General features: G+C 39.5%; 1 protein-coding gene across 1 annotated transcript; it reads right to left on the bottom strand.

The window, feature by feature from the left end:
* Positions 1 to 652: 652 nt before the first annotated feature.
* Positions 653 to 13,726, bottom strand: si:dkey-21c19.3 (sentrin-specific protease 1). The gene is made up of 18 exons (XM_039800106.1): positions 13,101 to 13,726; positions 12,806 to 12,864; positions 12,504 to 12,691; positions 12,336 to 12,411; positions 12,028 to 12,220; positions 11,745 to 11,883; positions 11,543 to 11,661; positions 10,792 to 11,075; positions 10,596 to 10,659; positions 10,240 to 10,278; positions 10,061 to 10,145; positions 9,811 to 9,951; positions 3,458 to 3,586; positions 3,044 to 3,247; positions 2,873 to 2,952; positions 2,654 to 2,738; positions 1,865 to 1,960; positions 653 to 1,782 (listed from the first exon to the last, which is right to left on the bottom strand). Exons 1-18 carry the CDS (start codon positions 13,226 to 13,228, stop codon positions 1,720 to 1,722), a joined length of 2,172 nt encoding a protein of 723 aa, XP_039656040.1. The 5' UTR covers positions 13,229 to 13,726; the 3' UTR covers positions 653 to 1,719.
* Between the last annotated feature and the right edge of the window lie 110 nt (positions 13,727 to 13,836).

The following is a 13,836-nucleotide window of genomic DNA, read 5'->3' as shown; positions in this document are numbered from 1 at the left end:
AATTGATGCAGTTTTTCCTTTTCTGAACCATGAGACAGTTCATTTCCAGGAGAAAACCTCACAGAACTTCACAGAAATGCCTTAGATTTCACTGGAAGGGATAGTGAAGTGCTACTCAGATTTGGTGGGCTTTTTGTTTCATGCACTGCTAATGTTGAAAAAGATTTTTGTTATATCAAACTCCTCTGAACATAGATCTATGAAGCAAAGAAAAATCTTTAAATGACTATTTTATGTTCCATTGTCATTCCATCGTGTCTATCCAAAACATTGAAGAAAAACTGAATGGTGGCTAAAGAATTATTGCTGCTAATGTTTGAGTATTTAGAAATCTTTTAGCTGAAGTTCATTGAATAGATCGAGTCACACGTGGGGTCAGTTTGTAACATATGTTCAGAGATGTCTGTGCAGTCTTCTCTGTTTTGTGCATCAAACAACCTCTCGTTAGTAAATGTAAATGTTTGTCTGTGCCATGATGCAGGTCTTTGTCTTCTTCATAGAAAAAACCCTAGTTATTTAACTTTTACTTGGTTTGATTTGGAACTTGTCATTTTTTTAATAAAGCTTTTTTCCACTGTGGTTTGTGCTTTCTGTTACACAAGGGACCGTCTGCAGATTTATATCTTGTAAAAGAGATTCAAACAAGCCAAGACACATGGCCAGGTTCTCATGTTTATCAAATGTGACAGTTTTTATATCAAAACCAATTGATTTTGAGGTAATTCACAAAGAACAGTCACAATACAAGAATTTATTTTCTAAAACACACTTGAATCTAGATAAAAAATATATAAGAAATGCGTAAAGAAAAAGTATATTACACTGTTCAAGAGCCAGTATATGTTTTAAGTATGTACACAGTTCAAAATAGACTGAATGTGCCCAAAAGTTGCTGTAAAAGAAGAATCTGACATACATAAAATAGACTTTGAACCTTAATTTACAATATTTTATCAAGACTAACATACATTTTTTTATCCTGGTGTTTTAAGGTGTAACTAAGACTGTTTTTATACTTGCAGGTCCGTGGCAAGGTAAAACATTCTATTTCGTTATAAATCATACTCTGAGGCAATGTTTGAAGACTTGTGTGCCTTTTAATCAAACTAATTACAAAAATAGTTCTGTTTTAGGTAAAATGTTCATATTACGAAAAAAGGTCTCATGACTAAATACAAAGAAACTATTTTTAAGACTAGAGGCCATTCAAAGTTTACATGGTAAAGTAAATCGTCCTTTGAACGTACCAAAAGTATCAAACATTGACAGAGACGCCAAAATGTAGTATTACTGTTATAAAAATGATGCAGCATAATGTGCTCATCTCCCTGTAAGATCAAAACATGTAAACATTATATGTCTGCATTAAACTGAACATTGCAGCTCAGAGTATGGTTTGCAAGTCTGTACAATTCTGGCTGGGCACTACAAAACATGCAGCGTTTCAGCTGCTATACGGATGCTCCATGGGTGCACCAAAAAACAAAACAAGGACTGGGAGGCAGTGCTTGGTGCTCCAGCAACATCCCATCATCTAAGATCAGTTGAGAGATAGACAGACGGTAGAGGATGCAGAGTAGCAGAGCTGGTTCCTGATCTGATCAGCTGGTGTGCAAGTCTTTCCCAGAACAGGACTACTGTACGTAGATCGTAGATCCTGCTGTTGAGAGTAGCTCAGCCATCGTCATGGCATACAAGTTCACAATCCTCATACTGATATCACAACAGCTTATGGTTCAGAATCTCCCAAACCATTCTTTTTCTGAAGTAGGGCATGTGTTTCTGTGAAGAAAAGAGAGGTCACATAAGACATGTTTATGCCACTATGATGAGGATTACCAGATCAATCGGTGTTAGCGATTACCTGTGTAAATGTGATTGGCTTGTCTTTGGTAATGTAATCTGCATATTTGCATGTGAACATTCCACAGTCGCTACCATTCATCTGCTGTGGGATTTCCTGAGAGCAAAGGAGGAATCAAAATGTTATTGGACATTCTACAGTGCAAAATTACTATAATTCACTGTACAAGTTTGACAGGATATTTGATCAATAATAATGGACTAATTACCAACTGCTACGATGTTGCTTTGAAAATTCACTTTCTACTACATTTATCATGAGATGTTTATGACAATGCAATAGTATCAATAGATTTTGCACAATATTCATTTGATATTTCAGATGTATCCTTGCTCCAATGACCTAGCTCACGTGTTTATATTAAAAAGAGGGCTTTCCTCTCTTCACAATCCCCATGATTTGTCAAACTACTAGTTACCAAGAGCCTTTTAGTGCTTTACATAAAACTTGGAGATGGCTTTACAAATAGCTGATGCAATCTACTCCTGTGCATGCTGTATAATTACAAAGGAGATGCAAACAAAATAACTAAAATATAAACAAAACAATATCATGCATATTAAAACTAGTCCACTAGTAATAAGGCTGCAGTACAGCATAGACCTGGACAGTCTGGCCAAGGATGGAGGCACTGTTTGCTCCAAGAACTACAACCTGGAACTTTCTGCCGATAATGGAAACCTATCCCAAAATTCCTGAAAGTATGCAGTTTGGTGACACAGCATGACATGGCACAACAATAAAAACAGACTACTTAATGTTCTCTGCCCTCATGTGTTTAGGACTTACATTGCGCTTTTTGCTGTGCAGAGTCCAGCCTGAGGTATCCAGTTCTTTGCCTTTCTTGTCCTTACTTTCCTGTTGCAGGTAATCACTAGGGAAACAAAAATGTATTACCTTAAATACACTTTGATGGCTCATAAAAATCTATTTGCAGGAGTTACATTTAGCTCTCTAAATATATATCCCATTCAACAAAAAAAAAACATATCTGAGAGTGAAACTTACAACAATATTGTGCATGCTTCATCATTGTTTCCTCCCATGGAATCAAAGTACATTATAGCCTTTTTACGGAAATCCACCACCTGAGAAAAAGAGGTGCACAATAAAAAAAAACTGCAATATAAATCACAAGATTGTTACTTTCAGGTCGTAATTATGGTCATCAAGACTTACAGAGAGGCACCAGTGCACCCCCAAGTGGACAGGAACCAGTAGGATGTCTTTAGAAAAGATGTCCATCTTTTTGGTCCAGCGGCGGACAGCAGAGTAGCCACTGCTGCGCAGCTTGGGATAGAAAAAAGTGTTGAACGTGTTGACTGATGGCAGGCTGGGGTCCTTGCTTCGCTCCACCAGCAGGTTCATATAAAAGTTGATCACCTGAGAGATTAAGGAGGGAGTTTCAATTCCAAACAAGCACAACGGTATGGCTCAGTTGTGCAACATTATTACATCACAACATAATCATGGTCATGTATTTTATTTTTATATTTTGACATATGCAACAAAAGAGTGCATCCACTTGATGCTAAAATAATGCCTGCTGATCATTCCCACACAGATTTGACCTTGAGGATAATGTGTACTCACCTCATCATTGAGCCAGTTGAGGTTGCTGAGTGTCTGCAGGTCTTTGCGTGTAAGGCTGAGACCAAAACCCTCACTTAAAACTTCATGATTACCTCGTCTCAGCCCCCTGTTCACCTCAGCCTCCATTTCCTTAATAGAAAGAGACAGCATATATGTGAAAAAGGAGGAAATATATATTCATTACAATTAGAAAAAAAAAAATCATACAGCTTGACAGCCTGCAAAAACAAAAAAAGGCACTAGTTGTAACACCCTGTTATACTCAGAATTCTAATATTTTGATTATATCTGGGACAAGAAAATGGGACTTCGATGGGGGGGCGATTTGCTCTTAACTTAAACGACAGAGCACTTACTGTGAGCTCAAAGGAATTTACAATAAACCAACATGCACAACAAAACACAATTCCGGCAAACATTTAGTCACTCTTTACTTTCTTTCATTCTTTCTTTCTTTTAGAAAGGAAGAAATAAGAAAGGAAGAAATACATAATCTTCTAAGTAGGGCTGGGTACCGAACGTCGTTACTTTTATAATATCTATGAGTATCGAAAAATTATTTATCTTTTGGTGCCAAATTTCGGTTCCAAAAGCGTCTGAGCGCAAGCTTATCTGTCCTCTCTGCATTTTGACACGGAGCGGAGCTCCGACCGACACACCGACACACACACACCGACACACACACACCGACACACACACACCCACACCCACGGAGAGGTGCGGACAGAGTAAACTGTCTGCAGTTTTGTTGAAGTCACAGAGAGTCACGGTTGGTTTCAAGTATGGTTACAGTTTTTTAAAACTTCACGCAGACAGCGTTTGCTGCGATGTGATATTAATGGCGAGCCGAAAGCGGTTGCTGTGCTGTTGACGTTACGCTTCCTCTTAGACAAGCAGCCACAACGGTGGTTTCTCTGCCCTGATGACTGACTGACAGGCTGAGCTTGCAAGGCAAGGCACTTTTATTAATGTTACTCAGTGAGCAGTTTTACCAGAATTTTTTAATTTTGATAACCGTTTTCATTCACAATTAAGGTGGAAAATAAAAGCTTTGTGTTTAATGTATTTTGTTGACGTTGAAATGGATTTTAAAACATATGGTATCGAAAAAAGTATCGTTAGGAACCGGCATCGAAACTGAGGTATCGAAATTGGCACCGGATCGAAAGCTTTTGAACGATACCCAGCCCTACTTCTAAGTGAGAGCAAGTCTTTTGGTGGGTGTAGAAATATATTGGGTTTAGAATAAGAATGTCCTGTAGCCTGGGATGGCCTCGCTGTCTCCTCCTGTCTGGCATGTGTAAGATAAGACGGGTTCAAATTTAGTGGAGCAAAAGTGCTCCTCATTTGTTTAATAAACAATTGGAACAGAATGCACCTAATGAAATCTCTTAAAGGAACAGACAATCTCTAGCGCGCAACTTCTCTATCTTCTCGGAGACAGAAAGTCGGAGTGATATCCAACCAATTCGCGACGCACGCAATGGCGGAAGGAGGAACCTGAAGATGAATAAAAGAATAGGAAAAGGAAGGTCCGGTTTTAGACCCGGAAAGACTTTGTTGGTGGTTAGGGAGAGAAAGTCTCGAAGGAGCCGGCTGATCCATATGCATATGAAAGATCTGTTTGCAATATCATTTTACTAAAGATTGTTATAGTTTAACTGAACGAATCCTGAGTATTCATTTCTTGGTCTGCCTTTCAACGAACACAATAAGAAAGGGGAAACTTTGAGAAGTGACCGGTGGTTCTTAAAAGACTTCTGCCTTTTGAGCAAGAGTAGAATCGGTCGCTTTTTCTTACATGGTGACCCCGGACGTAGGCAGAGACCAGGAAACCAACAGAAGCCAACCAGAACTTTTTGGCTGGACTTCACACACTCAGACTCTTCTCTCCGGATCCAAATTGGTGCACCAAAATTAAAGGTAAGAGAATTCCTGTTTTGTCTTTAAGAAAGACCAAAATTCTCACATTCGGACCTCAAAACTAAATTTCTTTTGGATCTGTGAGGGTAAGACATCTTGGGTTTTAATTAAAAATGGGCTAACCAGTACTGTAAGTGATATTGCGCAGAGACAGACGCCTCGAGTCAAGGAGTGTCGCCTGGGAAAAACTGAGAACGCCTCGAGTGAGGAGTGTCGTCCAGTTTAACTGAGAACGCCTGCGGGGAGGAGAGTGTCGTCCGGTATAAAAGACACCTCGGCAGTGAGGAGTGTTGTCTAATAATAAATGTCCTGTGATTACAAAGTAAAGACATCTCCGTAGAAAGAGCTGTCTAAAGCGGACCGGAAAACTGGGTTTCGAGATATGGTCTAAGAGGGACACCTGGTGGAGAATTGGTGTCACTATATAAAATTAAAATAAAAATCAGAAGTGCATAAAGTAAATTGGGGACACGCACTAAAGAGTAAAACAAAAATGCAAAAGTGATCTCACAGGGCGATTTGCCCATAGCGATCCAGTCTCGAAAACCCAGGTGAAAAGCAGTGTACTAATGTGTTTGGCGTGATGATGTGAGCAGTCAGTGTATTCATTTGTGTGGCAAATGTTTATCTAGTTTGGGTTAGTAGACTGTTAGCGTGTTGGTTTAAAAATGGCTAGAGAGAGTACTTTGAATAAATTATATAGAAATAATATAATATAATAATCAACATACTTGGTGGGACAAAAACGCTAAGTAGTGGATCTAGAAAAGATAATAATATAAAATCCTCGGTATATTAAAGGGGGTAAATAATTATTGAAGAAAATAGTCAGGAAAGCTGACAGTGAAATCCAAACGCAGGGAGAGTGTGAAGTGGGTCGCACAGCTGCGGACTGGATCAAATTACGCTTTGGGCGAAAAAAGGGGAGTGAACTGTCTGTGACTATGCGGCTGCAACACACACACACACTCGTTTTTTCACTAAGGAGAAGTAGGGAAAACTTTATTGACAGAACCCTACATACACACATACACACACACACACACCCCTGTTAAGATAGAGCACTAGAGGTGCAGACAGGACGACAGCCAGCGAGCAACTAGCTCAAATTTCACGCATACACACACACCCTCTCACCGAGAGAGGAGGAGTCCAAGAAGTTTTGAGCATACACATAGCGGTTTCACATACCACACACACACTCGCTTCATGCAATGAAGAAATGCTTTGCACTGATACACTGTTTGGTTGTTTTTTGCTATTAGGGACAATTGATAATGTGATATGTTTCCCTATTATCGTAAATAGATGTCAAATTAGAAGTACTTAGGTTTGCTCTATAGGCATAAAAACTTGAATTTGTAATGATTTTTAGAACTATCAGACAGTGAGTAGTATAACTTTGGGTTGCAAACTAAAGATAAAAATAAAATAAACAACATATTTTTGTTTAATACTTATTTTATTGGTTATATTGAAACCAATACAGGTTGATATGAGATTTCAGTCTGTAAACAATTAATTTAATATCATACTCTAGTGAGTTATTGGGTTACTATATCACAAATTGCTTAAAACTAAAGTATTAAGTTGAGGTTGAAAACATTCTATTTTGGTAATTTCCTTTTCTTTTAAAGAAATTATTCATTGAACTTTTGTTGCTTTTATACAAGTTACAACTACTAAACAGATTATTTATATATGGGCGCGTTTTTGAGTCATGAGCTTGTCATGCCTCAAATAGAAGAGGATATAGTAGCAAAAATAAATAAGGTGTTCACATAATTTTTTTATTTAAAAACTACTTTAAAGACAATTTAGTTTTGTTTTGATTGACTTTCACTATTTGCAGGAACATAACCTTTAAAAGTAATCTAAAAGATTACAGTTACAAAACCAAAAATTTTAGCACAATTTGTATGGATTTTATAGAGTTACAACAGCATAAGGGAAATAAATGCTGTTTTATAATATTTTAATATTCACTAAAAATAAGTAGAACTTTTTCAAGTGATAATATTGATAAAAGAACAAATAATGCCTTTTTGGGAGTTCTGTTTTTGTGCCACACAGCCTCATGTGTGTCATCGGGTCCATCTCACTCCCCCCCAGCTGCAGGACTGGTGAAAAAACTGTACCAGGAGACTGACCATCACAGCACCTCAGACCACAGCACAGCTAGACACGATAAAGGTTTGTGCTCTGGGCTACCGTTCGCGCCCCAAAGGGAAAGGGATGGTGGACCTGTGCTAGGCGTCTGGTTGTGACTTCAGTATCTGGAGATGCACTGTGTCAAACCAAAGAGCCAGCAGCAAACCACACACCCTACCCAAAGCCTGATGAGCATTGTGTGATGAACTGATGACGCTGAAATAAGAAGGGCTCGGAGGGTCAATCATATGACCCCGAGGTCTGCTTCAACAAGGAAAAGACGCTGATATCTGGAGGTACGGACCAGCAGACGGACTGAGAGAAGGAGGGGGAGCCGAGACCGTTCTGCTCTGACACATCTGACGCACTGTGAAGTTAAGTAGCACACAGACTCACATTCTGAAAATACACACACTATTAGGAGAAGATAATTAGAAGTACTTATTTTTACTGTTAAGATAAATGTTCAGTTGGTGTGTCAGTAAATATTTAAAGTACATTTCACTGTTCAAATTGGATTGATGAAAAGTTGATAAAAATGATCCATTCAAAGACTTCCTAAAAACCTTAAATTGTATTTTTCTAGTTTTTTTGCAGTTGCTGCATCTTTCCTGAGACCTGTTGAAGTTGTGAGTTTTAGTGCTGAGAAGGTTTGAAACCATGATGATTAAAACCAGGTATCAACAACTTTAACACAGAGATTATGATTATATTATATATTTGACCTACTGCTTGCCTTTATCTGAGGAATATTTAAACGATAGTTTTCCTATTAATTAAGAGAGATGTTTTTTCCAAATGCCAAAAGCTGATGAAAATTGTGAGAATACAAAAGTAAAGTGCTAAAAATCAATCAAAAATACAGTTGAGTAGAAATTTTAAAAATAATGCTGAGAATTTTTTATATAATTTGTCCCCTGTCTCAGAACTCTAATCAATAGACTGATAGTAACGGCATTATCAAAAGAGGGTGCTCCCCCGGCTTATCAGATGTTAGCCATGACTGAATTTACTCACCCTGCCAACTATGAGAACCATTTTGACGAGGCTGACACTTCCTCCAACGAGGAGGAGGAAGGAGTATAGTCACGCTGGGTCTAAATTACTCACAATCACCACCCAGTGCCCCCCTCTCCCTGAGTCCCCGTTTCCTATCTCCAACTGTTTTTCTATCCTCTTATCTGCTGTCAGAGATTCCCTTCTTTGTTTCACAGATATTGCGCGGGGCTGAAAATCAGCCCATAGTCAATATAGCCTTAAGTAAGACATAGGGTTGAAGTATGATTTTACAATTTTTAATTAATTACAATAATTACAAAAGATGTTTGTTTGAAGTTTGCATGATACACGATGTTTAGGGATTTCCACAAAATAATTGTAACCATTGGTATAGTCATAGAAAGAGCAATGGATTATGCAGCTTACATTAGGAGCTAAAATCTACATATAAGACCCATGCACCACACCGCTCTGACATGATATCTACTATCACAGTTAACTTTTGATTGCTTATTATTGATTACTAAATTGCCAGTAAGTCGTATGTAGGTCTCGAAAGGGGGATCCCATTATTTTGTTTTACCAATATTAGGATTATGTTCCACAGCGTGTTGCTGTGGAAAAAGAGGGTGTAGAAATATATTGGGTTTAGAATAAGAATGTCCTGTAGCCTGGGATGGCCTCGCTGTCTCCTCCTGTCTGGCATGTGTAAGATAAGACGGGTTCAAATTTAGTGGAGCAAAAGTGCTCCTCATTTGTTTAATAAACAATTGGAACAGAATGCACCTAATGAAATCTCTTAAAGGAACAGACAATCTCTAGCGCGCAACTTCTCTATCTTCTCGGAGACAGAAAGTCGGAGTGATATCCAACCAATTGGCGGCGCACACGCAATGGCGGAAGGAGGAACCTGAAGATGAATAAAAGAATAGGGAAAAGGAAGGTCCGGTGTCAGACCCGGAAAGACTTTGTTGGTGGTTAGGGAGAGAAAGTCTCGAAGGAGCGGCTGATCCATATGCATATGAAAGATCTGTTTGCAATATCATTTTACTAAAGATTGTTATAGTTTAACTGAACGAATCCTGAGTATTCATTTCTTGGTCTGCCTTTCAACGAACACAATAAGAAAGGGGAAACTTTGAGAAGTGACCGGTGGTTCTTAAAAGACTCTGGCTTTTTGAGCAAGAGTAGAATCGGTCGCTTTTTTTCCTACATGGGACATCTAAATAAATTCTATACATGGTAAACACTGTGTGCTCATTAAGACACAATGGCCACACCTCTGTGAGTTCAGGGAATTCTGGTTTCTCTTCCAAGGGCTTCGGTTCTTCTATCACAAGAGTCAAAGGAACCTCTTTCTCCAAAGGAACTCGAACGTGGACCTCCACATCTGGGCTACGGTGCCCCTCTTCAGACAGGCGCTGGGAACCAGTAACAACATGACACCGATTAATGGAATAAGAAGAGGTCAAGAAACACCTGATATGATAAAACTGAATGTGAAAGAGGGCTTCAGTGGTGCACGCTCACCTGTCGCAGCAGCTGGGCAGCCAGGGCCTCCTGCTCTTCTATCTGTCTCCGTCTTTCTCTCGCCCGGGAGTCATACATACTAGTCCTACAGTGACAAACATTATGTGTTTTTCTCTATTCAAACATAGTATGTGAACAATGGATCAATGTTATAATTAAATACAATGGTGTGTACTTACAATTCTTTGATCCATAACTCCGCTTGGAAACATGGCACACTGTAAAGACAGAGAAATGTGTTGTGTATAAAAACACTTGAGTTGACTCTTAAGCTTTGAGAAGTTAAGTCATTGTTTTCAATCCACTAGGTATCACAGACTTAACATGGCGTGTTCATATAAATTCAATTTAAAATTTAGAATTAAAGTAACAGCATCCAACATGACATGTTTACACATCTACATCTTTGACAATGCTTGTTTAACATTTAATCATATTACACATTGCATTACTATTAACTACAGTGAAATATAGCTTGTGATCAAACAATAACAACGTTACAAAATAGCAACAATGAGCGAAAACAGATACTAACCTTGAGCTGTCTTGCTTTTTACCCTTTTGCTCATTTACAATAATTACCGAATCACCATCATGAGCTGCAAGAAAAGACAAGTTTACAACCTAAGAAGAAATACAGGAGCAAGCAAATATTCAATTCATTAATGAAATCCCAATTTACTATGCCTATATCTATATTAAGTGCACACACAAGTGAGTGAGAATCTTACCTGATGATTGTGTGTCCTGAGAGGAGTTATCCTGCAGAGCGGATGGGGATGGGGCTGATGTGAGAGGAGCTGCTCTGCTGGAGCTGAGGTCCATGTCCAGAGACCACGTCTGGATCTCTGGCCTGTTGGAGGCCCCCACTGGGCTGGGGAGGTTGCTAGAGCTCTGGCTAGACATCACCCTGGGGCTGGGGGGGCTGCTGGGCCCCTCTGAAGTTCCTCCTGCTGCTGACCCACTAAGGGAAGAGAACTGTAGCAGTCTGCGGCTGGTGGTCAGGAAGCTGGTGCTGATGAGAAAGTGACAAGAGTAAGCACATGAGAGAGCAGGCACTATCTAGATACACTCCAGAACAGTCAAACTGAAAAAAGGATAGACATGAAACTATTAAAATGTATTTTTTGTTTTTATTTACTAACCATATAAATGTAGAAGGTTTGTGATTGCGGTAAAGATGGCTTCTAACTAGTAGTTTTATTCCTTGTATGCCAGTTCCAACTACAACCATACATGTGACTACCACTGAGTATCCCTCAACAACTTCCAGGCAATGTAGAGTGAGCAACTGACACAAAATCTAGAGTTTTTGATAAAGTACTACTGTTAATCTTATATGCTTTTGGAGCCCTCCACTGGCCTGTGACTAAATTCTGACAGAACTCCTTTCTCTGTGAACCCCCCCGTTTTCCTTTACATTTTATTAACAGCTTAAATATGGCACAGTTAAAGTCTACTGTATTTGTATTGGATACATACAAATCTCTGTGTGATCTCACGATGGCGTGTGAACTGCCGTTGTGAAGGAAAGACGACTGACCACCAGAGACCATGGTCAGAAGTTGCCTGTAGACCTCCTTCTCCTCGTCACAGACAGACTGGACAAACACAGAGGAGAACCATTAAATCAACGAAAAACACAACAACTGAAAGATGAATTACATTTGTCCTGATGTCTGACCTCCTGTGCTGTGCTGCAGGGCCTGGCATTGTGCATGCGCCCTGATGAGGTGCTGTGTGTTGGGCTCTGCACAACTTTGATAGGAAAGGTCTTCTCATACATGCTGGTACAGGAGCTGTTTGCCACCCCACTATACAAACTACAGACACAAAATGACAGTGTGATAATCAGAACATCATCAACTGACAATAGTTCACACTATTTTATGGTACATCAGAAAAAGCATATATTGAAATGGGAAGAAAACATTTCTCCAGGTAAAACCCCAAGATGTAAGGAATACCTTGGTGTTCCATATGGTCGGAGGTTTAGGGGCCTGCCTAGCCTTGGAGGGGGGTGCAGTTTAGGGGTGATGGAGGGTGGCAAGTTGACTGAGTGCCCATTTGTTTTTGGCACTTCACGATGTGTAGGACTCATGCATACTTGTCGCCTACAGACTTTTGATCCCATGATGGACTTCTCATTGCGCAACCATTCTAGAGTTAGAAAAAAACAACAGTACAATAAACAACTTCTCTCCAAGACCTCAAAGCCTGCACAAACCTTAGCAACCTTGATGCAAAAGCACAATGCTTTAAGTGATAATCTTACCCGATTTGGATGTTTTCCACTCCAAAGTTGTCGAGGGAGCAGCGAATGTCTCATCCATACAGTTCCTTTCAACAATCTTAAACCAAACATATATATACACATGTTTAAAAAATAAAGGCAAAAAATGTTTGTCATCGCTACACTCAGGCCCCAAACATTATTTCTTACCGGCATCCCAGCCCAGACTGCTGCTGATGTAGAGGGCTGTGGCTGAGGTTCTCCAGGTGGAGGACCAGGGGAGGCTGGCAGTATATTTCTCAAGGCAGGGCTCACATTGTTCCTCATCCATGTTGCCACACTGAAGCTGTGACTCTTAACCCCTTCAGCTGCAACCTTGACTGTGTCAATAAGATCTCCTAGAGAAATTTAAAACAGACAGACAAGGTTGTAAGTAGGTAAATCTGACTTAACTATATCGTCACATATAGCTACAACTCACATAACATGTAACAAAGCGAGTGATTAATTACCCATTCGAGATTTCTTTATGATTAAGCCATCTTGGTCGATGTTATGTCCATCTTCCAAACTTAAGGGGGAAAACAGATTACATTTAATAACGGTCAATCAATTTCGACAATTTGAAAATAACGTTAAACTATTTTCTTCACATTATAACAAACGTTTAAAACACTAGAAAGATTACTAGCGAGGCAAAGAATGGCGGTTCTACAGAAAAGGTAGTTACTGACTCATAAAGTAACTTTAAACATACGGACTTTTGGTTACACGAGGGAATAATGCTTTTACAGCTCCTAACGTTACCATTCAATTGGTCTTTTCCTCCTCGTCGGACCATCTCCCGATCCCCGGTGTGCATCAGAGTGCTCCGCAGCTGGTACACCATTGCGAACATTACCAAAGCTGACCCATTCGTAGATTTTATTCAACATGACTGAAAAGTTTTAGAAATAACGCCACTGGTTTAAAGATAAATCGCTATAGCTGCTTTCAGTCTACCTGTCAATATAATCAAACCAAATGAAGCTAATGCGCTTCATTCAACCGAGGCAGGTTAGCTGAGGCTATTTTAAAGGCTAACACTTCTTACAATTATCATTTTACTTTCTCACAAAACGAGCTAACCGTTAGCTAGCTAGCTGAGAATAAGCTAGTTGCCTAGCTAGCACGCTGTGCTAACTACCTCGCTAGCTAACGTTGCTAGCAACACGGCTAATTAATGGAAGTATGTATAAATTCCAATAGGAATGCGACAAGTCGCAACCAACGCGTTCGGGAAAACGGTTATCATTTTGAGTCACAACCTAACTTGTTTATATATCCTTAACGTGACTTTAAATTGCATATAAACTCGTAGAAGACTATTATCTCCCGCTTCTTCCTCATTCAAAACCACAACATGGCTGAATAGGACACTTAACCATCGCACATTGTGATTGGGTGACTGGTTGTCGTAAATCCGAGTGTACCCGACATCTACTGGTTGATTGCAGACTGAAGGAGACCATTTAATAACACGTCACAACCTTTTATATATGTC

This window comes from Perca fluviatilis, chromosome 5 (assembly GCF_010015445.1).
Source record: "Perca fluviatilis chromosome 5, GENO_Pfluv_1.0, whole genome shotgun sequence".
Lineage (NCBI taxonomy): Eukaryota > Metazoa > Chordata > Actinopteri > Perciformes > Percidae > Perca > Perca fluviatilis.
Note: the sequence above shows the minus strand (reverse complement) of the source record. Positions and strands in the feature narration are given on the sequence as shown.

Coding starts and splice junctions, on each gene's coding strand:
- si:dkey-21c19.3 (XM_039800106.1), bottom strand. CDS start 13,228: ATGTTGAATAAAATCTACGAATGGGTCAGCTTTGGTAATGTTCGCAAT. Junction 10,146..10,239: donor GAGTTATGGATCAAAGAATT/GTAAGTACACAC, acceptor TTGTCACTGTAG/GACTAGTATGTATGACTCCC. Junction 9,952..10,060: donor CTGCCCAGCTGCTGCGACAG/GTGAGCGTGCAC, acceptor ACTGGTTCCCAG/CGCCTGTCTGAAGAGGGGCA.